Source organism: Nyctibius grandis, chromosome 10, assembly GCF_013368605.1.
Source record: "Nyctibius grandis isolate bNycGra1 chromosome 10, bNycGra1.pri, whole genome shotgun sequence".
NCBI classification, from domain to species: Eukaryota; Metazoa; Chordata; class Aves; order Nyctibiiformes; family Nyctibiidae; genus Nyctibius; species Nyctibius grandis.
In genome coordinates this window covers 21,799,649-21,825,376 of record NC_090667.1, presented here as the reverse complement: position 1 = coordinate 21,825,376, position 25,728 = coordinate 21,799,649, and the positions used below count along the sequence as shown (strand labels likewise).

The 25,728-nt window shown below is 35.9% G+C and overlaps 1 protein-coding gene across 37 annotated transcripts in view; it reads right to left on the bottom strand.

Moving 5' to 3' along the window:
• Positions 1-582: 582 nt before the first annotated feature.
• Positions 583-25,728, bottom strand: part of SLMAP (sarcolemma associated protein) — an 84,002-nt gene continuing 58,856 nt past the window's right edge. For 18 of the 37 annotated variants that reach the window (XM_068408360.1, XM_068408359.1, XM_068408365.1 and 15 more), the window contains 10 exons: positions 25,641-25,697; positions 22,170-22,250; positions 21,847-21,906; positions 16,865-16,987; positions 16,005-16,079; positions 11,586-11,906; positions 10,159-10,276; positions 8,647-8,818; positions 7,047-7,181; positions 583-2,510 (listed from right to left, as the gene is read on the bottom strand). In XM_068408360.1, the coding sequence (XP_068264461.1) occupies positions 2,421-2,510; positions 7,047-7,181; positions 8,647-8,818; positions 10,159-10,276; positions 11,586-11,906; positions 16,005-16,079; positions 16,865-16,987; positions 21,847-21,906; positions 22,170-22,250; positions 25,641-25,697 (1,232 nt within the window). In that variant the 3' untranslated portion in view covers positions 583-2,420. Of the gene's footprint in view, positions 2,511-3,551; positions 3,642-7,046; positions 7,182-8,646; positions 8,819-10,158; positions 10,277-11,585; positions 11,907-16,004; positions 16,080-16,864; positions 16,988-21,846; positions 21,907-22,169; positions 22,251-25,640; positions 25,698-25,728 lie in introns of all 37 variants that reach the window. The other 19 variants (XM_068408362.1, XM_068408367.1, XM_068408378.1 and 16 more) reach the window with 4 other exon arrangements.

Here is a 25,728-nt window from a genome sequence, read left to right as displayed (position 1 = left end):
CTGAGGTTGGTCCCAGGGAACTCAGCACCATCCCCGCTACCAGCCAGGAGGGACCACGGCTCCATCGGGCTCCACTCCACCTCCTCACACCATGGCTACATGCTACTGGCAGGGAGGAGGGAACAGAATCAACTGGAAAAGAAACAGTAGCTGAAAGAGGGACAAATAGGGAGTTCAAGATGCTAAAGAAGAAAAGAGGCAGCATCAGGCTCCCTTCCCCTAGAAGGGCTTTCCACTATTGCCCCGCTATCTGCAGCCACTGCTCCTCCAATCTCACAACCCCTGCCACACGCACAATCCACCCTTCAGCTGTGAACACGTTTCTTCCCCACCATGGCAATAATGCTCCCAAGCCTTTCATCGCGCTCTCCTCCCCGCTTTCTTCCTGAAAACCACAGCCAGGAGAGAGATCAGCTAGACAAAAACTTAAACCAGTGCAAATGTGAAATACAAGGTAAAAGAAGTCTTTTGCTATTACTGGACATGCTGCAGACATTGTGCCTAGTAACTGTGGCAGTATCTAGCACAAAAGAAACTTAGCATGAATCTTTTGTTTTAAATGACATTCAACTCAAACATGCATAGGGAGAGTAAAGTTATTTTATTAAATCATGCACATCACGTGTGTTAGTGCAAATAGTTTAATCTGTACTCCAGAAATTCTATTGTATTTTTATATCTTTACAAAATAGATTTAAAACAATTATTTACTTTAAAAAATGTAATTCTGAAGTTAAGCATTTCAGAACAATATTTGCAATAACCTATATACAAGAGGTACTAAGTACCACTGGCATACGAGTGTTCTGTGGTTGGATGGCTTCCTGCAACTGAAAAGGATGAAATGAATGAACTAAATGACAATATTTATTTTCTACAAGTCACTTGTGGACTATTTTTTCCATCTAATAATCCTCCCATTAGCAAATCCCATGTAACTTAAGATAGAACCTTTAATTAAAGGACAATGACCCTTAAAACCTCAAAAAGTAAATTATATGCTAAATTTCTATTTAAATATTTAAACTACTGATTGCCATAACATTTTTTAAAGCCAAGTCAATTGCTGAGATTACCTCCCTATTTTGAAGTTTCCTTTAGCAGAGCCATTTTACTTTACCATTCTTTAGCATATTATTTAAGTCTTTAATAAACTTTTTTGACAGAACTGTTGAGCTGAACAGGACAATAACAGTCTATATTTAATTCAGCACTAACTACAGTGATTCACACCAAAAGTCAGCAAATAGCAATAGTTATAGTACTTAGATAAAGAAAATAAACTTTGTAATGGGGACCACTGCATCATACTTACAGCCATGTGATAAGGATGCACAAAATTTTACTACCAAATTAAAATCACCTTGACCTGACAATATATCAAGTATATGATTCCAATTTTGTAGTATTTTATGCATCTTAATTTTTTTCAGCTAATCACAGTCATGCTGTAGCAGTTCTCTTATTAAAGTTACGTCAACAAAAGCTTATCTAAAGAGCTTCTCCAGCTCAAGTCAGAAAGTATCAAATGACTGAAAAAATAAATTGATACATGTGGTATGTGAGAAAGTATTCATACTTTTAAAGAATGCATCTCTTTAAATATATGAAATTTAATAAATTACATTCAAACTAAAGTTAACATGAGTTGAATCACTGCACTATGTCCATCAAATGACCAAGTACTTGCTCCCAGAAATACCTTAGTTCACTCAAGAACACACACATGCTTACACTCGCACACGCGCACACTAAACACTCTAGGCTGGTCTTCACCATCAATATCTCTATCTCTTTAAGGCTGGACATGAATTGTGTTTATTCCCAAAAATCATTAATAAAGCAATCCTTATCAAAGAAAAATATGCTTCCTTCAAAAGGTGTGATAAGAGAAGTTTTCTTAAGTCTTGTTCCCAACAGCTCAGTGACTAACAGCAAGTAAAATGGTATACTAGTTTAAAAAAAAAAATCATACTGAAAGGCACTGAGCACATGCATCTGTTTTCCAAGTATCTGCAAGGTTACTTGGCTTGGGTGTCCAAATCAGAAATGTGTTTTTGCTTTTAAATCTGGCAATCAGATTCTAAAGTAAGTGTCCACAACCCTAGCCATTATAATTTGGTATCAGAAGCCTACTTTAGTCCACCATTATAGTATTCAGAATCCCAACATACTGATTTAAAACTTGCATGAAATTGTAAGCAAAAATATTGCTCACAGTATGATGAATCACAATTTTATTCCCTCTTTATAGACAGATACATTTTATACAGTTTAAAGCAAATGACCCTACTGCTGTTCTCACGCAGAGCTGTGCTGTATTAAGAGGTAAAAAGGAAGAGAATTAATCTGTTTTCCCTCAGTATATGAATGTTGTCAGCTTCTAAAGGGAGGACGGTGTATGGATTCAACAACAGTTCTCATGGAGAAGCTCTGGTTAGGCCTGGGTACAGCACCACGGCTGTCACAGCAACCAAAGCTGCCATCACAGGCATCCAAGGCCATTGTCTCTGTGTGGAGAGAAAAAAAAAATCAATATCATATTTGCTCTAATTCATACTAATCAGTTTACCCCGTGGTTCCTGAAAGTCCTGAGTACCTGTTGATAGGCATCACTAAAATGTTACCCATGAGCCCTACTGCAGGCTAGTCCTGACTTAAGAGCATCGCAGTAAACCGTGTTTCTCTAACAAAGGGAACTCCACAACTCTTCATGACTGAGGATCACCAGGAGAACTTTTGGCAGTTCCGTATTTCCAGCTTCATTACTGTATGCAGCTCAAAGAAATCTCCTATTTAACACGTGAAGGCTTAACATGTTTAAAACATCGCTTGTGCCAAGTAATCACTAGACACAGGTTTATGCAGTACTGACATCTTTAACTTAGCTTTTCAATGTTTAAATCCAGATCTATGATGTTAAGTTTGTAGCAGATCCTAACATCATAATTTCAAACGGATTGTCACAACATTTCATGACAACAATAGCATTTTAAGAGGAGGACACACTGAGAGACGTTAGAGAAAATGTAAGCTTAGAGTTCAGAATACAAACCAACCACCTATTTCTCATCTTGTCTTTTTTTCCATCTTCTTCAAAGCAATAGTGAGAAAAATTAAAGTGTTTAGAGCCAGAGAGGAATTTCTTAGCCCATAAATAGGAACCAAAGCTTGTTGATTTTTATTGTTAGAGGCAAACTCTTCATTTTTCACAGTTAATTAAGCAATTACGTTTTCTTACAGGCCCTAGCATCGCAGCATTGTGCAAAAGGTAGCCCATTTGCTAAAGACAAACTGAGACCGAGTTAGAAGAGGCACATTTAGAACCAGTTAGAATGAAATTCACTGTTAGAATTAAAGAAATCACACAGATGTTACATGATTAGTTGATTGCTCAGCTCATCAGTATCAACAGAATGGCATATTAAATGAAGGGTTTGCTTCAGGTAAAGAAATACCTGTGAGCATTTCACCATGCACTATTTTATACAGAAATGGCACAAACAGGTGAGAGGGACAAACATACATTGACTGAACAGTAGTGCTTGTACCTTTCGCTACCACAATGGGCCGTAACACCAATACAGGAAAGCCAGGATTAGGCCGATGAATACGGCTGGGACGGGTTGTAATATGGAAGGCTAAAGAAGGGAAGGGATATTAAAAATCACTTTGTGCTATAAATCAATTAGGTAAAGATGATTTAGAGAGGGGAAAATAAGTCAGTGAGTTCTGTTTTAATTGAAATGTATTAAAGACATCTAACACAATACAGCATTATCTAATCTGGTATACAAAGTTAGTACACCATTCTACTCAAATGAACAGGGATGTTTAAAACTAAAGGGAAGTAAGTAGAAAATGTTCTAAGAAACCTCTTGTCACAAATTGGACTTTAGCACTTAAAACCAACACAAATCTTAAACTGATTTGCCTGTATCTCATTTATAGTTGGTTTTAGTTTTTCTAAGTGATAGGAAATCCCATCTGGATTTCTTAAGGCAGAAAGATTCACACCAGATACTACAACTACGTCCACAGGCAAACCCAGTAGTTCAGACATTTCCGTGAGACTGTAACATGACTGTACAATCAACACTAAGTTACTATAAAGCAGGGAAGTACATTTCTGTTAGAGATACCACAAAGATCAGCATCTCTGGCAGGTCATCAGCCTTGTGAGCAAATACAATTCTGAAAATCAAATGTTGCAGCTGGGCCAAAGTACCAGCTGGCAAGATTGCAGGGTTCATTTAGCCTATGGCCTCGTCAGAACCACCTACACATTTTCTCAGCAACATTCAATTAACTGTAAACTACTTTACTTCCCGTTCTGGATGGAGAGCCTCTATCCTTAATATGATAAATTAAACGCAAAAAGGACCTAACTTCTTTTGAAGCTGTCCTTGGAGGACATTTGCTTTCTCTGTATCCCAGCCTATATATCCGTGCACACACGCAGACACACAGAGGTTAAGTTCAAACCATGCTAAATATTTTAAGAATTTTTGTGCTGAAGCCACCTTGATTTTGTTCAGTCAAATAAATAATATTCACGTTTGAAGATTTTCTAAAACATCATCATTCATAACGTCTCATCCCATTATGAATTTGTAGAAGTCACTTAATCATAGAACCTCCAATATGGTTCAAAACAGGAATCTTAGAAGGTATTCTAGTCTCTGCCAATCAATTCAAATTTGTTTTAATCAAGGCAAATATTTCATAGACAAATTATGTGTAACTAAAGTCATTTTCATGCAGGATTATTTTTGTGTCATTGGTGCCACAAATCAGAGTGCCACCTTCCCACAGAAAGCACGTTGGTAGAAATAATCACAGCAGTGTTCAAAAAAGTGCCAGAAGTTTAAGTCAACCAGAGCAGCTAATGTTCTCAAACCATTCCCATAAACAAATCTGTCCTACAAAGCACGTCAGGAAATAATCAGTGACTACAAGCATGCAAGCACAAGTAGTGCACCACACTGCTAAAGCGTTTCAGAACACAACACTTTTTTTTTTTAGAAGTAAAACTTAAGTATAAAAACTTAATATTTAAATGATATCCCAAATGGAGTACAGAAGCCTTGTCTTTTCTAACATTTGTTAGTTCACCAAACAATTCTATAGATTTTTTTTTTAATTTTTATTTTTCAAGTTATACACATTCATGGCTGTGGCATCTTGGCAAATGAAACAGATGATAAATATCTACCATATTAAATGAAATTGCCTCCAAACAATTAAATTTCCCCCCTCATGAACTTATCAATCTAAAACAAATCTCCTTACTGCCAAGGAGCATTTAACTAGGTGCTTCATCAAAAATGTGCATCTTGTATTAGAATATGAAGATATGCAAACTCAGATGGGCCCCAAAAAGGAACAAATGCCACAGTGGGAAGTCACTTCCTGTGGGACACTGTCCTCAGAAATGAAGTAACAGATAATGATTCGAGCATAGGGGGACAATGGTATTTGAAAAATTTGACCTTGGAACTTAGCCCAGTATCCATGATGATTCAACTAATTCACAAGATAGCTACGTTTTACGTTACTGATTGTGAGTAATGCTTGCTTGAACAGCAAGCTTGTCCTGCAAGTCCTTGTATGGTAGGATGCTCTTCATCACACCCTGACCTCCAGGTTTCAACTGTCATAACTCCCCCTTTGGAAGGAGATTTTGGCAACTGCTGTGGTTGCCAATTTCATTTAAATATTCACCTCAAATTCTTCCTATAATTTCCCTCACCTTGCAAGCTTTTCTACTTTCACCAGGTGCTCCAATTTCCTTCACAGTATTTCCTCCCTCTACTATCCCCCTTTTTCCACTGATCATTTTAATCCTGAGGTTAATGTTTTTAACAGAGCAGAAAATCTCACAGTCACAATTATTTATTCAGTGTGATCTCCTCTACTAGAATGGGAGTTTTTCAGTCAGTTGTTTTTGACTTCTGCCTACTTTAGTAACTCAATGTTATCTGAGCATTGCAGAAGAATTCTAAGCAGGAAGCAGGTTCCAGGAGAATTATAACATCATATTCCAGAAAATATGGCTGAAAAAAAGTGAGGAGGGCTTTGAATTCTTTACATCTTTGACAGCTCTACTGTGTTAGAGGTTTACATTCAGTAATCAGTTATGGCGAGGGTATTTATACAAACTTTGGGCATCTAGCAGCCAGCTGATTTTAGAGGATGGTACCTGTAAAACTTTCTTCATAGTCAGAGTTTTCTAAAAGGCTATTATAGAGCATCCATTATCCTCCTGTTTTGTACTGTCCACTACAGGAGTTACAGGAGTTGTTCACCCTGCACTGATCATAGAGGCAGTACAGGAAGACAACAAACCAGCCATCCCAGTGTAATAAGGTATCTAAAATAAGGCTATGACCACCTTATAATGTGTCTGCCATACCCTAAACATTTGGAGGATTTCAGAAGTGTCAGTATAAAAAAAAGTTGTCTCTAGCTATAAACTCAATTCTAATGATACAACCTCTCAATTTAATTGCCAAAGAAAAGAATATTTTCATCAGTGAATAGAAAGGACAGTTCAACTGCACTGTTTAAAGCATGAGCCGATCAGGGATAACCACTGTTAAGAAGCTTGAGCAAGAGTAAGGAGGGAACATCCGTTGTAAGAAACACTAATAAAATAAAAGTATCTTGAAAAAGGTTGCTTATTCATTTGGATCCAGGTTTTTCAGCTTTTACCCATGTATAATTCTCTGAAATGAAAAAGTTTTGCTTAGTTCTGGTTCACTAGTATTTAAGCCAGATGTTTTCAAGACAGCAGATATCTAAGACTATATTTAAAACTGTCACACAACTGTAAATTTAACTTGCACGCATAATTGTAACAGTGTGACGACCTGCAAATTAGCACAGGTAGTACCAGAACGGATTTTGCATTTAATATGGTAAACAGCCCCCCTTTTTTTTTTTTTAAAGTCTGTCCTTTTCTATTTGACACTTACATATTCCCTCAATCAACAGAATTGCCATTGTTGTAACTCTATTTCCCCACACATTTTGTACAGACTTACGTTGTTTCCTTTTTCTTGCAGCAGCTTCAGGTTCTCTTTACATTGTTTGAGTTCTTCTGTGAGTGACTGATTTTCTTGTTCAGCCATCTCATACTTCGCCTTCAGCTCTGAGAGCATGGTCTGTGTTCTTTCATACTAAAGACAAAAAGAGAACAATCTGTGGACCCCTGGACACCCAATACATGCTTACATTTACTTAGCGCACAGCCTCCTTTCCTGTCATCTGCCTAGAGTAACTTGCCTTGGATCAGTACACTTTCTTTTCATAAAAGCAGGGTAGAAAAATGTTAGTTCAGATTTTCTTTTTTTCTAAATGAAGATTTTGTCCCTGACTTTGAAGGGCTAAGATTACTACAAACAAGGAAATAGGAAGTAAATGCAAGGCCTTAACTCATCTTTCCTGCCAATTACTCATTATCATATCGGAAAGGACTGTAAAAACTAAAGAGGACAAAACAAGAAATAGGGGAACAAGGAGTCCCTTACATTTAAATAGTGGTCTTACATCTAGGCTATAGCTTAAATACCTACACCGATCAATTAGGTGCAAAAACCAACATTCTGTATGAAGTAAATCAAACCCTCTTCCCACACAGCAAACTCAAACATAAGAGTAAGAAATGCATTTAAAAAATATCACACCTTATTACTATCATACTATAATCCTCAGTGTGGGTCCAGTACAAACAATACTGGGTGAATGTGTCATGTTCCTACAGTATGGGCAGCTTCTCCTTTTTCAAACTCATTCAATTTTTTCTATAGATCACAAGCTTTCTGGTAGTCCTCATGACAGGGATTCGTAAGGACAGAAGCAGTGACTTTCAGTACTGGCATTTACCACAAATTTAAAAGATTAGGCATCTTTACAAATACATCTAATTACGAAAACACAGACTAACAATACTGGGTTTTTCAAATTCTGAAAACGAAAAGTAATGTGACATGGATGAATTAATGACAAAGCAAAGCAAAGAAACTAAAAGCAGTAGCTGGGGAAAACTCCACTCAAAATGCTCATAAGAGAAAGCAAGTAATTGTTGGAGGCTATGGCCTTCCTCCAGACATAATCTTTAGAGGCTAGGCAGATGAAATATATGCTCAAAATGCTAGCTTTTCTTTATGCACTTGCTAATAGTCTTCAGCAGCCTAGTGATCCAGTAAGATGAAAGGAGACCTTTGTAAGGAATGTGTAGTTCCATTGTCAAATAGAAGAGTTTAAAGCTAAATAGGAGATCATACTGAATAAAAAGAATTAATTTTGACTCATAACAGCTAATGAAACTCTATACAATGTTGTTCAGAAAGACTCTGAATAAGGGTTCACCTGTTTGAACAGCTTAAAATTAAATTCACTAAGGTAATGCTCGAAAGTAAACTTTAGGAAGTTCCCAAAACACACGCAAGTCATTTTATCTGAAATCTTCCTTTTTAGATTTAACCCCCAGTTTATATATTATTAGCTACCATAAAAGTACTTGCAATAAAAGTATGAAAAATTTTCATTTCTAGAAATCTTATATTTTTCCTTTTCTTTTAGCTTAGAAGTCAACAACATTGGGAATCATGTTCTCAAAACAGAAATAATGTTTCGTGTTACCTCTTTCTGAACATCTTTTGCTTGACTCTCAGCTTCACTGAGTTGGCTTTTTAGACTAGCTGCATCTCGTTGATGTTTTTCTCTCAAAGATCCCATCTGATTTTCAAGTTCCTTTCGAGACATTTCAAGAACACTTATATCGCTGCTTAGCGCTAAACTCTGTTTTTGAGAGCTGAAAAACAAAATCCAATTGATTCCTCATGTGTTTTAAATTTAAACAAAGAGATTTTTTAATGCACTTTTCATCCTCCAAAGCTTCACACATTATTTTTATTTAACATGGAAATACCAGCTTCGAGCAATCATAGAAGTGCAGATCATCATTGTCTCCCTATACAAAGTACTGACACAAGTATTGGCCACAGTCTTGCTTTTAAATATATGTGCGCAGCTTGATGTGTATAATTAATTATAATCTAGAATTTAAATAATATATCATTCATAATTTTTAGTTTCTTATTTTACTTTTTACTATTCATTATTTATTATATATTCCAAAGTATTTTGAAACAAATTTGCAATGAGAAGTCTGTCCACAGTTATTAGAAGTATTTCATTTATTTACACACACGCTGCTTTGCTTGCTCCAGTTGCACAAGCTAATCGCTACCGTATTCTTCAAGTGTTCAGTACAATTGTGTAACAGTCATAGGAAGCTCTAAATTAAGTCATTACAAACTTCAGTGTAATAACCAAGGAGTGGTAATTTGTGTCTGTGCAAGACAAAGAAAAATAAGGGAGAGATCTTGCATATCTCCATTATGCAAATCCTGTATTTGCTCATCACTGTCCCATATTTACTTTGTGAATGAAATTCCAATATCTGAAACTGAAGAACAACGTAATAATGGCAGATGAAGGGATAAGAAAAGAAGTTACTTCCAGGCAGAAGATTTAGATAGACTGTAGCAATGTCATGTGCTCAAACGGTAAAACAAATACAGTAAAATACAAATACTCCTGTGCTCTAAAATCCCACCCAAAAGATATTACGGCGCTTGTGATAAAAAGATTTGTATTTTTCTGTTATGCAATACATGACACAGAACACTGTTTCTGTTCTCCAACACTATTTATAATGTGACAAGCTTCCATGAGACACGATAGTACCCAAGAATCATTTTCCAAACCTGAACACTAAGAAAAGTTTAAGTTAGGAAATCTATGTGGTTTATTATCTTTTAAGTAGAAGGATAACTGTTAAGTCTAAATACTTCCACAATGCATGCTTCCAAGTCCTTATTAACAGCAGGAAATAAGTCAGGTTACCTTATAACGATATAACATGACTGATAAGTAACAGAGAAGCATTTGCAAAATAGAAAAAATAGCTTAGTATAACAACTTGGCATGAAAGTGTGTTCTGCCCAATACTATGATGTAAATAAAATTTCAATACATTTATTGAAACACATCAGAGAATCAGTACCACTTGTATGAAGAAAAAACAACAAAAAAAAACCCTCTTCAGCTACTATGATACCTTCCTAGACAAATCCACTGTACCCTTACCTAGAAAGCTCCTTCTCTTGTCGCTGAAGTTCAGATGTAAGCAAAGTATTTTCCTTCCTTAGTGTAACACATTCAGCTTCCAAAGCACTCCACTCTGCCTTCAACTTTTCAAGTTCACCTGCAAGGAATAAAATTTAATTGAACTGAGTAAAATTATTTCATGACTGCTTCAAGTATCACTAGCTAATAAACAGAGGAAAAGCTAGTATCAGTTGTAAATCTCAAATATATTTGATTATAATCATGTCACATGAATTCTCTCACAAGCACCTATAAAACCTTACCATATCTTCTACTGTTATGAGGTTTGTGAGCCATTAAACAAGCCAGTGCTTTTTTTTTTTTGTGAACTTTTTCTAAGGCACAAAGGAGTGGAAAACAGTCTGTTTATGGGTCTGCTCTAGTATTTCAGAAACAGTGACAGGAAAGCGTATTTGAAGAAAATAATTTCCCTGACTTGAAAACAGCAAACAACTAGAATCACTAGATACCATGCCTCTGCTACAAGGAACAGAATATTTAAAGCAATAACTAAAGGGTGAAAAAGAGACCTTTGAAATAAATCAGTCCCTGGTAAAACAGATAAAAAACAGCGTCACACACATCTTAGTCATACAATGACAGTGACTGGAGTCTGAACTGGAAAAAGGCTTCTCTGGCAACTTCACAAAGATTAACTGATTCAGAATTTAAAGCTCATTTTACATATGCCAGTTTCTCTTTGGCATGCACAAAGTTTCAGCGTGAGCTTTTGAACTCTATTAGCAGATTCTCCAAGACCTGAAGCTATAGGCCTAGTGTAGTGGCTCTCAACCAGTCCTCATGAGATGTGGGTGTATTACAGGTAAAGTGAAATGCAAATTAATGAGCCTAAAAGAAGCCCTATGCTGCCTCAGCACAACATATTTGTATATCTCTACATCATGCATCCAGAATAAAGCTTTAATTTTAAATTTATTTTAACATTTTTATGCTAAAAATGAGATGGTATCAACAGTTTTATTAAGCCATAAAATACAGTTATTTGTCTCAAGTGAGGCTTTGCTAGAAAAATTAAAAGGCCAGAAGCTACCCATTTACAGGCTTAAATTGTACAAAAGTTATACAAGACCTTTTGGAATCTGTGGCAGTATCAATCCCTCAAACAGTAGAAGTTTCCTGTCTTTTCTAAGTGGAATTATAATTGGTCTACTTTTGATACCAAAGGGTACCTAAGCTAATCTAGGCATACAATGAAGCATACAAAACCGCTTTTGTAACACTACAAGCCTTGATACGCATACATAAATACACACATGTGTATATATATAGGCATAGTAAATGACTACAGGGAGACAGACAAATAGTGATTTGAATAACTGACATTCATCAGATTGAGCAGGATGCTACTGTTAGCACTGCTCTGTGACACCCTTTTAAACAAGTACCTTTTAAGCGAGTAGCCTCTTCCTTCTGCTGATCCTCACACTGCTGACATCTGAGCTGAAAACTGGCTTGCAGACTGACAATTTCTTTTTCATAATCTGAGGCATCTTTCCGCCACCGTTCAAGTTCCGCTCGCACTGTTTGCAGCTCGTCTTGCAATGCAGAAATATCTGTGTCTCGTTCTGATGCTGCCTTCTCTGCTACTTGTTGAAGTGACAGAATCTCGTTTTGAGCACTGACTAGTTCATTTCGAGTGCTTGAAATTTCATTCTCCTTTTCCTCACGAAGATTCTCAATATCTTCTTGTAGCTTTCGCAGCTGAGCTGAAAAGCATACATTAATGTTGTTATTTTTAAAAACTGTATTTACAGAAAATCTAAAAAACATAACTCCCTTTCTCAACTTGTTGATGTTTAATAGGACTAAAGAATCCTAATGCAATTGAAAAAAAAATACTCATCTTGTCAAATGCTGTACCCTTAAGGAGACATGTATGTGGGGTCATGCATTACAGAGGGTCAAAAGAAACAAGAATTATGGTTGGACAAAGCTTTCTTAGACAGGGTTGTGTTATGTGTGTGATACTAAAGCAACTCTTCAAAATCTGAAACCAAGATTTAGATCCAACTTCAGTGTAAGCAAAACAAGTATTACAGAACAAGGACACGGCAAGGTTTGGGGACAAGAGGAAAAGCAAGAAAGCTTCTGTGACAAGCCAAACAGTTGCAAAGCTACACTGGAAAGGTTTGCCTGTTCAGCAGTTAACTTCTGATGTCTATAAATATTTGAGGCACAGAGCTCAATTGCTACTCCATCTGAAACGTAGTAGAAGAAATAAAAATTACTTCTTTGCAAAAAGCATTTTTCAAAGCTCAAGATTAATTTTGAATTGAAAAGGACAGCTGCACCTTTTACTGCACCACATATACTGAACTATAAGAAGTCCTTTAGCATTTACAGTTTACTGTAAATGTGCAGCAGTCACATACACGCTAGGTTATTCTACATTTCTGCATGAAGCAAATCTTATAAATTATTCCCATTCAAAACTGTTTCATTACTAAACACACCTCTTCTCTGAGCACAACTATTTTTCATAAACACACATGCAAATAGAATCCAGTGAAAACAGTTGAAAAAAATAAAAGTACAGTACAGAGGAAAGGGAAGCATGAAAGAAAGAAGAACAAAATTATAGTTAAAACCCTGACCGATGGAAGCAAAGTGTTTAATTTGCTCATTACTTTTGTTTCACTTTTTAAAGGACACATATCAGAGTTCACATGTATTTAATTTATTTTTAATATGGAAAAAAAGCAATTACTAAATTAATGAAGAATTGCTCTGAGAAGAAAAGTGCAAAGTTCTTAACATTATTTGAAAACCTAACATAAGACACTGTCAAGGGTCAAAATTACACATTTAAAGTTACATGTTTCAGAAGCAAAGGGCTAAAAAGGACAGTGGAAAGCACGAGGAAGATAAGCAAGGCTGAGTAATCTTCATAGATTTCTTGTATTTATTTTTGTTCTCTCAATACATTATAGAAGATGACACATAAGCAAGTTGTGCCATAAACTGATACAGCATGAACACTACTCAAGAGACTTGCACTTTCATGACAACTATACTTGATGTTTTTCAGCAGCTGCATATACTGTAATATAGGTAGAACTCATATACAGGTACAATCTAGAAACTTTGCTGTTAGTTGATGTACAGTGAAGAAGAAAAATGCAATGTTTTTCCCTCTCCTATAAACAGGCTCCAGCAAGACATTTAGCTCATTAGATAAACTAAAGAACCTATGAATTACCCAATTCCACATTCTGGAGGAAAAAGTATGGGAAAAAAACATTATAGTTATTATATATTGTAATACATAAGAGCTATTATAGACAACAGTAAGTTAGATTTCACAGCAGTTCTGTGTAAGACAAAACAGTCTATCTGTTCCATAATGAAGACTTTTGCAGAATGATGGATTTATAAATATATGTCAGCAACATGAGGCTTATTATCACCTCATTTGTTTGGAAATAGTTTCTACAGGGTTACACTAACAGAATAGCAAATAACATCGTAGATGAGAACAACTCTACAGTAATACAACTCATTACACATTAACGATTGCCTTTCCATGTATCCTTACATTAGAAGCCTTGAACCTACCAAACCAATATGCTAGGAAATCACATTTCTAAAACCCCGAGAATTACGACTTGCTAACACAGCAGGTGCTCATTAATGAGCAAAGGAGTGATTTTTCAAACCATATCTTCCTGATACTATTTTCTTCATCAAGTCAAGCTAAATTTCTCCTTCTCAGTAATGGCAGTATTTCAAATAAATTTGTTTTTTTCTTCTGTTTGCATTGTTGATGAACAACTCTCCCTTTAAATGTTCAGGCATGAAAACAAGCATGGTATGACTGAAAATCCAAACACGTACAAGTGTTTCTGAAGTTTGGTGGAGTTGTAGAAATAACTTACACAGAAAAATTACTACCAATAATATTGGACTGGTTTCTGAAGCACTGGATATCATTTGAAAGGGCAATTAGAAAGAAAACTTCCATTACATCTCTTATTTATTTAAGCCATTACCTCATCTAAACTGAATCACAGAATCACAGAACGTTAGGGATTGGAAGGGACCTCGAAAGATCATCTAGTCCAATCCCCCTGCCGGAGCAGGATTACCTAGACCATATTACACAGGAACGCGTCCAGGCGGGTTTTGAATGTCTCCAGAGAAGGAGACTCCACAACCTCTCTGGGCAGCCTGTTCCAGTGTCACTTTTTTAAAAAAATAAGTAATGACAAGTTACTTGAATTTCCTTGCTTTACCTATCTGTTCATCTAAAGAACTTCACACTTAAGGACAGGATATCTCAGTTGTTTCTGTGCCACCTTCTCTTCTCTATGACAAACATATAAAGCCATGTAGCACTGGCTGGCCTAAAACATTCATTCCATGAAAATACTTTAAGAAATGTTACTGCATGAAGCTGCCAGGATTTTTTTTTCTCCACTACAGTTTGTAGAGGCTGTCAAGAGAGAATCCTGACAACTTTTCCCAAGTTGTGAAATGTGTCATGCCCTAGAAGTCTGGGAAGCAGCAAGCAAACAACAAACATCAGAACGTTTTGAACTACCATGGAGGGACAAGAGGAGGAAACATAAGCAAGACCTCAGTTGAGAAGGGTTCAGGAGACAAAAAAGTACTGAACCAACAAGAGGCATCTTACAGTTAAGTTTGGCTCTGTCAAGCTTCTACATGGATTCTCTTTTTTTGAGAGAAATAGAAATGACTATCAAATCCTAATTTCTAACTTCTGCTACATTATTTTTTACTTGGAGAATTTTCATTATTAGCAGGACAAGCTACAAAATTAAATTGCTCCTCTTGTTCTGAAGATGAGTATTACGTAAGCTCCTCTTTCTTACAGGTACAATGGCAGAAAATGTAAATATTGTTTGCTGACATTCATATAAAACAGTGCTATTATAAAAGCTTCTCAGTGTAACTGGTATATGACAAGTACTGCATTCCACAACAAACTTCTGCCCATAAAAATAATTTGCTACAGCTATTTTGATTCCTTAAGAAAGCGAGGATTGGCAGTCCGTTTGCCTGTCTGCTCATCTGCCTTCCCACCCTTTTTAGGTCCAAACCAAATGATGTGCTGACAAAGATACCAAGGTATGAAGCTCCTACAAGTTTCATAACAATCAATGGCTGAGAAGATGTTCAAACTAATACTTGCTCTAAGAAGGAGTCGTAATGTAGCTCATTGATTTTAAGGCCAGAGAGCCTCTTGACCAATATGCTTATTCACATGCACAGGCTGACACGTAAATGTGATACAGAATACATGACACGGAAATTACGCAAATCATGGGATTCCATTCTGCTATAATTTTTTGGGGCTGAAAAGGGTATGATTGGTCATACTGTTTTTTCAAAAAGCATAGACAGTGTCTCTGCTGCAGAAATTTTACTGCATGCTCTGAGGTTGGATACAGATCTGGAGTGATTAAAAACTTATTTAAAAAGGATTCTACCAACAAAGTAAAGAGACTGAGTAGCACAAAAAAGACTAAACCTTCTGAGTGCTCAGAAGATAAAACACTCACAGTAAGAATCCCTGAATCATTCAAGGCTGAGACAGATTGAAGAGAGAGGAAGGAAAAGAAGCATCTGTTACAGATTGTCTTTTGCATTTTCTAAGTTATGATGAGAAACATAGGAATTGACAAGAAACTCTTCACAATAAAATTCAAAGATATGGCGAAAGAAATCAGATTTAAAACATACACTCAATTAAAATTTTCCTTCATTAGTGCTTACAGCGCCACAGAAACAGCCAAAGCTATATGTTTTCCCTAAAAGAGTGGGGTGAAAAAAAAAATTCCTACCTTGCAGAACATTTATTTGCTTGTTAGATTCTTCAGCTTGCACTCGATACGCTTTTCTCTCTTCTTCCAATAGTGCTACAAATGAAAGTGAAAATGTGCCCAAAAGTTTTTGTTAGCAAGAAGTATTTCAGCTCTGTAACTAATTTTAGTCATAACTTCCCCTTAACTGAAAAGATTAAAACAATCATATTATTTCAGTAAGTTATCAAAGCCAGTAACTGTGTAAGTAGTTTAATAAAAAGTTAATATTAAGACATCATTCCATTATTGTGGTAGTATTACAATTAATTTAAAATTAATATAATCTGTTGCCTGATCCAAAAACTCCACATGTGCTAAATGCAAACTGGTGTGGGAGAAGAAAAAAAAAAGCTGTAAATATACCCCACAAAGAACACTGAACAATATGCAATTAAACTGAACTATACTCTTTCCTGTCAAAAACAACCCACAGTTTTGCTGAGGATAAAGATACAGCTACAGATCTGATAAGATGATCTAAACAAAGAACTACCACTGAATACGTTAAATTATGTGCATTATCTGACTGAAATACAGATTAACCAATACCCGTAGATGAATATATTTTATAAGGATGAAATATAGGGAGTTCAAGTATGTATTCGATACTCTGAAAAGATGCTGATTTATCTTGAACCAAAAAGTCAGAGCTCAATGGGACTGTATATAGAGTTTAGAGAAAAAAAAAAAACAAAAGTTTCTGACATTCTGTGCAGGAGACGTGAATGCTATGAAACAAATTTATCTAACAGTCAGCAAAACTGGACCCCCTTTTAAGACTACCCTATAAATACAATTTTAATGGATACCCTACACAACCAAGATGATCTGGGTCTCACCTTGAAGTTCAAAGCATTTTTGTTTACTTGTCCTAGCTAGCTCTTGGGCTTCAATCAGCTCCTTGTGCAGTTGCTGAATTTCGTGCTTAGCCTCAGTCTCTGATTGTGCACCCTGCAATTCATCTGATAAAAGAACATTTTCTTTAAATCATAAATTTGTACAACAGTTTAATTTGCACTGCCATGTGATGACTGGTGACTTTTTATTCAAATCATCCAAAGTTAGTCAAAGTAAACTCAAAATTGGATTACATAAATATTAGCAAAACTATTAATATATTTTTAAAAGGAGGAAAACATGCAAACTTTAAAACATTCATTACATATAACATGCAGTATAAAACAAAAAATAACAAACAAGAATTAGAGAGTTTTTAAAAACACTGTATAGATTGGTAGGGATTCCTGGATTGACAAAAATGAAGGAACAAGCAGCATAAGACAGTCCTTGACTGTGTTTACAACTTGTCTGTTTTTAAAAGGAAGCTACTCCAGCCCTCTCTCCTAGCACACACTTTGTGTTCCCTCCGTCCCACCGGCCTGCCCCTGCCAGCACCCACCAGCCCTGGCAGGTAGCGTAGGGGCACGCGTACAGACCCAGCCCTGCCCTGAGCCTGGGTAATGCCAGTCAGCTGCAGGACATCACGCAGAGTTGCTGTTAAGTGGTTTGCTACTGCCAATTCGCTCGCTACCGTGCAAGGCTTGGCTTCCCCCTTGCCCTCTGTGGACCATAACTACAAGGAAAGGAAAAATTTAGGGAAATTTTCTGAAACAAAACTAAGAAAATGAAGAAAAGTCCACCCTCCTTATTTCATTCAGTGGCCCAGTGAATACTAAGCTAAATTTTGCCCTTTAATTTTTTTTTCACTGTATCTTAAAATATTAGGTATATCTTTAACACAATTAGATATCTATGCATGTTATTTACACTTTAAATAAAAACATTTGCTCTTCCCCACAACTTTTGTATTAACTAAAATGCATATTAAATACCTCTTGGGCTTATAAGAGATGACTTACAAAACTTAATTTGTCTATGACTGCAACTTTTTAAATTGTCCCCAAACTTCAGCTTTAAAGAGGAAAAATAAGTATTTGTAACTAATAGCAGTGCCCTGTAATGAGCACAGACTAGAAACGAGATGCAGTAACACAGAGGCAGACAGTGCTCCAGCCTGCAGGCACCTGCCATGCCAGGAACTGCATCCAGGAAACTCTCATTCACTACATTTTCCTTAAGTAGCATCTGTGCGGAAACATCTTTCACTAGGCACAAACAGCACTAATAAACTATGTAGGCAGAGGGCTAAAACTTTATATAAAGCCTGTTAGGTGAGAAAGGTAAACAAGGGAAATCAGCGAGTAAGGTCCAGCTGTACATCATGGGAGAGGGAGAATTAAAATGCAGATGTGTTACACAGCGTTACACAGATGTTAATAACCATCCACCACTGTAGACCATACAGATTTAAGATAAAGGCACACTGCTTAGAATAAAAACCCCAAAGCATAAATTACTTTGGTTGTCTGGACCTTTCACTAATAAGAATAAAATAAATACACGCTATAGTTTAGTTTGTCATTATACTTTTGACATTCATATTTGACTATATATGTCCCCAATAAAGTAACTACAGAAATTTTTTTGCTGTTTCCTTCATTAAAATAATTGTTTATCAAACCATGTTATTCATACTGTATCCCTCTAAGAAAAGAGGCTATGTTTTTCCTATTCTCACAGTAATGAGTTGGTGGGATCAAGTAGAGCTGAGGGCACACATGTGCTTTTAGACTCCTTCAGAACAAAATTATGAGAGCAGAAAGAACAAAGAGGACTACATATTTAATCCAAATACTTTCTTTTATAGTTTATTAGAGTTTCAAATCCAAGTTTCACTTTACTGAACATGTTTTGTTCTTAGCTTCTCATGGATAAAGACTGGGGGTAATTAGACTTTCAATCCTCCTTAATGAGACTGTTCAGAAGAAATGGATGAGGAAGTTGACAAATGACACTCAAATCATGCCTGATAAAGAAGCAGTGTCCCAAATGCAACAAGAGGCACCCTAAATGAACTTTCTGGTGGACAGTATTTTCAAATCAATGAAAGCACACATCATAAAAGATAATACTGCTTCAAAGGAGATGAGGAACTCAATTTACGGGACAACATAATCAGTTTAGCAAAAGCACAATCTCTGCCAAGGTAAAAACTCTTTCCTATGCAAATGCAATGGGGGAATTTCCATATGCCTGACATGCTTCTAAATCAAAAGCCAAGAAATACAAGAATGAGAAAATAACAGCTTTTCAGTCTCACCCAAACTGAAAATTTCTTTAATGTCTTTCAGTTCAAAGCAAATGTTATTTTTGTGCTAACTCGAGTTTTGAAAAAAATTCCTTAGTGAGTAGGATTGCTCTCTTTATAATAAAACCACTAAATAGCATCAGGCTCAGAATTAGGCCCCTCAAGAAGCAAATTCACATCACAAAAACCTGGTTTGAGAAGCAAGGTAAAAGGCTGCAATTAAAAAAATATTTGAGCAATTTCCAGAAGTATTCAGGACTGGACTAACTGTTCTCAGAGAAGTCTAAGGAATTCTATCATTAATTACAATAAGGTGCCAAAAAAAAAAAAGACAAGACAAATACAACAGTTTGAAAACCCTCATCCATTTATTCTAGTTCATGGAAAATTTTAATCTGTGATCAGACTCTTTGCCATGTTACAAGAAAGGTTCTTAATTAATACCACGTTGCTCCCAATGAGGTTTTCCTTAACATCAACTCTACTTGTAGATTTACAATTGCAAAAAAAATTAGCATGGCCTGTACAAATCATTCCCAAAGCACAGGAAAATTTCTTCTCCTTTAATCTGGCCCTAGAAAAGCAATCTAACCCACGGGTCAGTTTTGTGGGAAAATGACCATTTCCAAATCATTAAAGAATATGACGGTGTGTGAAAGAATATTTTGCAATTTTAGGATCTATAAAATAAAATTTCAATAAAATCAAAAGAAAAACAAAGCTCAGATTAATTTAATATTTACAAACATCATGATACTAACAGAGCTCTGCTTGTATGTTTGCCTTTACACTTTTGGTTTGATAACAGAGATGATATAGAACCACACATAGGCTGTGGTCTTAACTGATTCCTTATTTGTATGTGCCTGTCCTGTGGAAGCGACTTTATGAGCAGGCTGGTATTTCTCCAGCTCTCACAGTAATTCACTTTCAGAATTTTGCAGGATTTCTCAGGTTATTCAGATGACTATTTTCAGAGTACTCAGGTGAAGCCAGATAAACAATTAAAACTCCAAGTTTTCTTCAGTTTCATAGGATCCACATAAAGTAAACTGTATCATATATTTAAAATAAAGTATTTGGCTATTGCAACATAAAACAATGGTTCCCAAACTTTCTGAATCAACAGACCATTGCTGACTTTAAACATTTTTTATGTAGAACTACCACTATTCAGCAAACCCTCAACTGAAAACACTTTTTATTAAGATTCCATGGATCAGTCTTGTAGCTACTATGAAAACATAAGGAAGTTGATAAGAACAAGATCACTAACTTTCCAATGACATTTATTGCTTCTTTCCATCTGTTTAACATTTATCTGTTTTTAAGTTTGCAATAAGTAGTCACAAACAGCCTCTCTAAATAGAAGCATCCAGGGAACTGTTATTAATGGCTAACAAAGTCATTTACCTCGTGGGAAAACCTGTGACAGCTTTTCCCCCTCCCCTCTTTGCCAGGTTGTGACTTGTAGAAACTTGAAACAAATCCTGAATGCACTCAAAGTTTATTGATGGAAAATACACTTGGAGGAAACTATGGCAATTAAACGTCTCATCATTTTCTTGTTCCATTAATTTGTTTTCTAAATTCCACCAGTTAAACAAAAAGGAACACTGCCTTTTCCAGCAGCCATTTCCGCATTCCAAACAGCTGCCAGATCAGAAATGTTCTCACTCTTCCTTAATTATATGACTGCATAACAAATTCACTTGAAAGTCTTTCAGTGGCAAATAAGATCCTTTTTAGGGCAAAGTCAGGCATATGAAGCAGCTCTCTGACAAAACCTAAAAACACCCTGCGGCTTTACAGGCTCTTCATAAAAATTACGAGGGCAAATGATTCATTGTACAGATATTTTTTAATGATTTCATGAGAGCAAAATAGGAATGCCCATAAAGAGCCTCAAGAGAAAGAGTTATTCCAATTATTTTAGTTAATTACAACATGTAGTTCAATAGCAAAGTCATCTATGTAAATAGGTATTTTTCTACTTATTCACTTAAAAGTTCAGTAATGGTTATAGTTTAAATCTTCAACTGGGTAAAGACAGATGAAGCAATGAGAACATCCACATTAGCAAAAGACTGCTTCCATGTTACTACAGAAAACTTGATTTTATATCTGTGAAGTTCAAAGCTAAGGCTCAGGAATCATTCTAAATACAGTTACAACAGGAAATTCAGATCTTGAGTGTGTTAACCAAAAAAATATTTTAGATTTTCTTTTTAATCCATCAGATGCAAACTAACAAGCATTTCTGACAGTGACAGAAGCTACACAAGTAAAATTTCGCAATGCCTGAAACGTGTCCGTGATGGAAGAACCCCTCCTCCCCACAGCTATTAGCCCTAACTTAAATGTATGTTGAAACTATTTTTCAACTCTACTTGAAGTTATAACATGTAAATTCCTAGAAGAGTATTGGTGAGTGCAGAAACTAGCTTTATGCACAAGTTATTTCTATACTAACACTCAGAAGTATACTTTTATATCACATCACCCAAAGGAATCATTACTAATATTTAAATGCAACCCTTATGTACTACCATGGTTAAAACACCTGAATTTCAGCACTCTACTTCAACATACATTTGATAAAAAACAGGTAGACAAAAAGATATATATACATACAGATTATGCATCTAAAGTTACAAAAATTAATTTGTTTACCTTTTAGAAGAGCTACTTTAGCAATAGGTTCATTTAGATCTTGGTCATCCATTTGGGCATCTAAAAAAAAAACCCACACCTTTTAGAGAGCTGGTAGACTGCAGATAGCTTTCATATACGCATTCTTTAAGCAAAGAGCAGCTTTTAAATTCTTCTCGCTTTACAACAGTTAATTATGAAGTGCCAAAATAGACAATACTGCTCTAAGCTTGTATCTGGCTCTGCATAATACACACCTTTTCCGCTCTTTTAGAAAATGCTCGTGATTAAGTGATTTAATTCAAACCAATCAGATGTTAGAGAAACCTCAGTTAAATGCTTACCTGTAGTGTCGTCGCTGCTTTTTTCCTTGCTTGGACTAAGAGTGTCCGACAAATCAGATTCTTTGACTCTTGCTTGATTCTCTGTAAGAGACAAGGAAACCACAATCAGTAAATGCTTTATTCAGTCTCTTAATCATAATTTCTTCTATATCTATTTAACTACTGCTAAATGTCAATAGAAAACAACATAGTCGAAGAAACACTTAAAAACCTGGTGGGGTTCCTTATTTCTTTGTAAGTCTGGGCTAAAATGGATTCAGCATCACTGAAGTCATTAATGTAGCCCAGCATCTAACAGGAGATGCAACTGTCTCATGCACAGCTTGAACTTTTGTTAAAGCTGTATTCTTGCCAGTTGGAACTCTGTGCAAAAGCTGATTCAATCAGGGAACAAATAAGAAAAGAAAACTAGAACAATGCAGATACTGTAACAAGGCAAAAAGAAACTGCTGTTAAGAATAAAACTGTGCTTCAGTATTCTGGACAAATAAAATAATAGCAACATGTCTTGTATATACTGTACTGCCACAAAAAGTGAGGTATGAACCACTAAAGAATCACAGCAATATAAATTAATACAGTAATTTCTAGAAAGAATTTTCAGTTCAAACTGTATTAAGAGAAGGCAGCCTATGTACTCTCCACAAAAAGATACCTTCATGCAGTATCTGCTCAAACACAACCCACCACATTATTACATGTTACTTAGTGAAGCCACAAACAGTTGTTGGATTGTTTGGGTTTTATTACCAGTTCTAGATTTTTAATGAGGAGCAGACATTTTCAAAAGGTGAGGGGATTTAATTATACTAGTGCATATTTTCCCACACAGCAGTAGCCCTGACTCAGAGTCTAAACACTTTGTGAGGCTCTCATTTATTTTTTTTTATTTTTTTTTTTAATAACCATCCCAGTTTATTTCTGATGGATCCATTAAAGAAAGGCACACCATCTCTGGTGTGGGCAAACCCAGTTAGTTTCTCAGCGAGTAACCATGTCACAAATACGCAGGTGAGACATATGGAAGTCTTTCTTGGCTGATTATGCAGAGCCTTGGTTTGACAGCATCGCTGCCCACCCATGATTAAAAGAGGTTTCCTCTGAGTCTCAAGTTCCAGGTAGAGATATATATATAAAAAAGCATCATTACAACATTCACAGTATACAGACTTCCACCATATATGCAGAAAAGCATGGTGAACACAAATAATGTCTTCACATACAGATACTGCAGATGCAACAAAAAAGTACCAGGACATGGGCAGAAAGATGCACAGCAATAAATAAATCAAGTGTGTTATACCAATAGGGTTAGTATATGTAAGTATGTAAAAAACAAAGGAGAAAGCACTGTTTTTTCAAGTAACAAGAGAACAAACAGAACTAAGCATCCCCAAAATTACAGAAGTGGAAACTGAAGACAACCTGTGCACTTACACTGGGAAATTAGCAAGATGACAGAACACAGACAGGTTAATAGAAAAAAAGTTTTCTTCATCCAATATGAAAAATTTTCTATTTCTCTGTGCCAGAATAACATCGACTTGTACATAAAACAGAAGAAGGCAAGTACAAACAAAGCAGCTGATCAAGGGCCAGATTTTTCCTATCTTAATGTAACTGAAATCACTGGAGAGGGAGAAGGGGAGAGCCCCCGTACACTTAAAGCGCATTAGGGGTTGGGACCTGGCAGCTATTCCGAACATATCTCATATGACTTCAGCAGACTTCAAAGCTCATAATGACTGGAGTAGTTAAAAACTTGAGGTTTGGGGGTGGTTCTTTGCTAAAACAAAAAGGGTACTTCCCTATTTTTAGGAACAAGGTTTTTAACTAATATCTAAAGATGTTACAATACAAAGCATTTTACATGTATCATATAGAATCAAGCTCACAAGATTGCCATTAAAACTGTAGTAATTACTAAACTAAGTAATACATTCTTTTTAAAGTATTAAGAAAAGCATGTCCTAAAAGCCTCACCCATGTCTCAGTGGCCAATCCAGAAGTGCTAAGCTGAGCAATATCTGTATCCACCTAACTTTACCATATCTGGTCACACACAGAAACACAGCTTGCTCGCTCTGTGCGAAACGGGAGCAACGGTGCAAGTTCCAACCGCCAAATTAATTCTCTCTCTCCCCACCTCCCTCCCATACTCCCCTCCCTCCCACCCACCCTCGGCTACACCAGCTTTTTCCTCCCTCCTACCCTCCTCCTCCCGAAACAAGGAACAAGATTAGGAAAGATGCATCAGTTTCTACATCTGAGACAGCAGAAGTCAAAAAGAGAAATGGTTTAGAAACCTGCTTTCTATTCTGGAACCAGACTCATAAGCACAAAACTCTTTCCTGTACTATATTATTTCACAGCAGTTGTTCCTATTTCCCATAATAAAACTCAGTTGAATAAATATAGCCAAAATGAAGCAGCATATTAAAATGTGTTGACAGCATACTTACTTGATGAGTTAGAGTATATTAACAAACACTAAAAATAGCTCACTGCTTTGCAAGATAACTGGCATGTGAGTGTTACGTTACAGTTATTGTATGCATTCTTTTGCCAAATATGGCATGTTGTCTATAGCTGATGTACAGAAACAAATTAGAGGTGCAATTTCATACATTAAGGTAAGAGAAGATAAATTGAAGCCGTCTCTAAAACATCAGAACTTTTAACAAGCTAACATTTATTCAATCCAATAACACTTTGCAGAAGGACAGAGAGTAAAGAAATGAGTTAGTATGTCTAGACATCAATAAAAAGCTAAAAAAGTGCAGTCAGCCTGCAAGTCCAAACAACCTTCCATTATTAGACACATGGGAAATATTGATCTACACACTTTGTAGCATTCCTGATTTTGGCACTGCAAGATAAGGATGACTGTTCCTTGACAAGATAAATCTTTTCTCATTAGCTCCTTGTATTTTACTTATTTTACACATAAAAGAAAAAAGTTAGAGATGCATATTTATATTTTGCTTGGGAAAAGTACATTTAAGAGGTTAGTAGTTATTTTAAAGTTATGAGGGTGTAAGTTAGAAAAAAGTCAAATTAAAATACACTTTTATTTGAAACTTAAAACGAGACCAAAACATTATTTCTGTTTAGTCCTATAATAAAAACAAAAACCTGTTTGAAATTTATGTAGGCACTAGAGATTTAAATCAATTTACAAAAATATTATATTTTAACTTTTTTTTTAAAATGCATTCAGGTAAGAACTCAGTCAAAACTGAGACCAGCATTTCATGCACTCAATCCTCAAAAATTGTTTACTTTGAATCTTTTTATCCTACAACAGTATTTGGAGCAGAGTTCAGTGAACAATATACCTTCCCTCCATTTTTTTTTTTCTTAAGTGCGTATTCAACAGAACTCAAACTGCTAGTTGAAGACACAACATGCATGCACTGAAGTGACATAAAAACATGCTTCAAAACCAGTTAAATAATCCAGAAATCTAACCTTTCAAAAGCTTTGTTTCTTCCACTTTGGTTAGATGTCCTTCATCTATGATCTTGTCTGCCAAACAAAATAAGTGTTACTTTCCGAG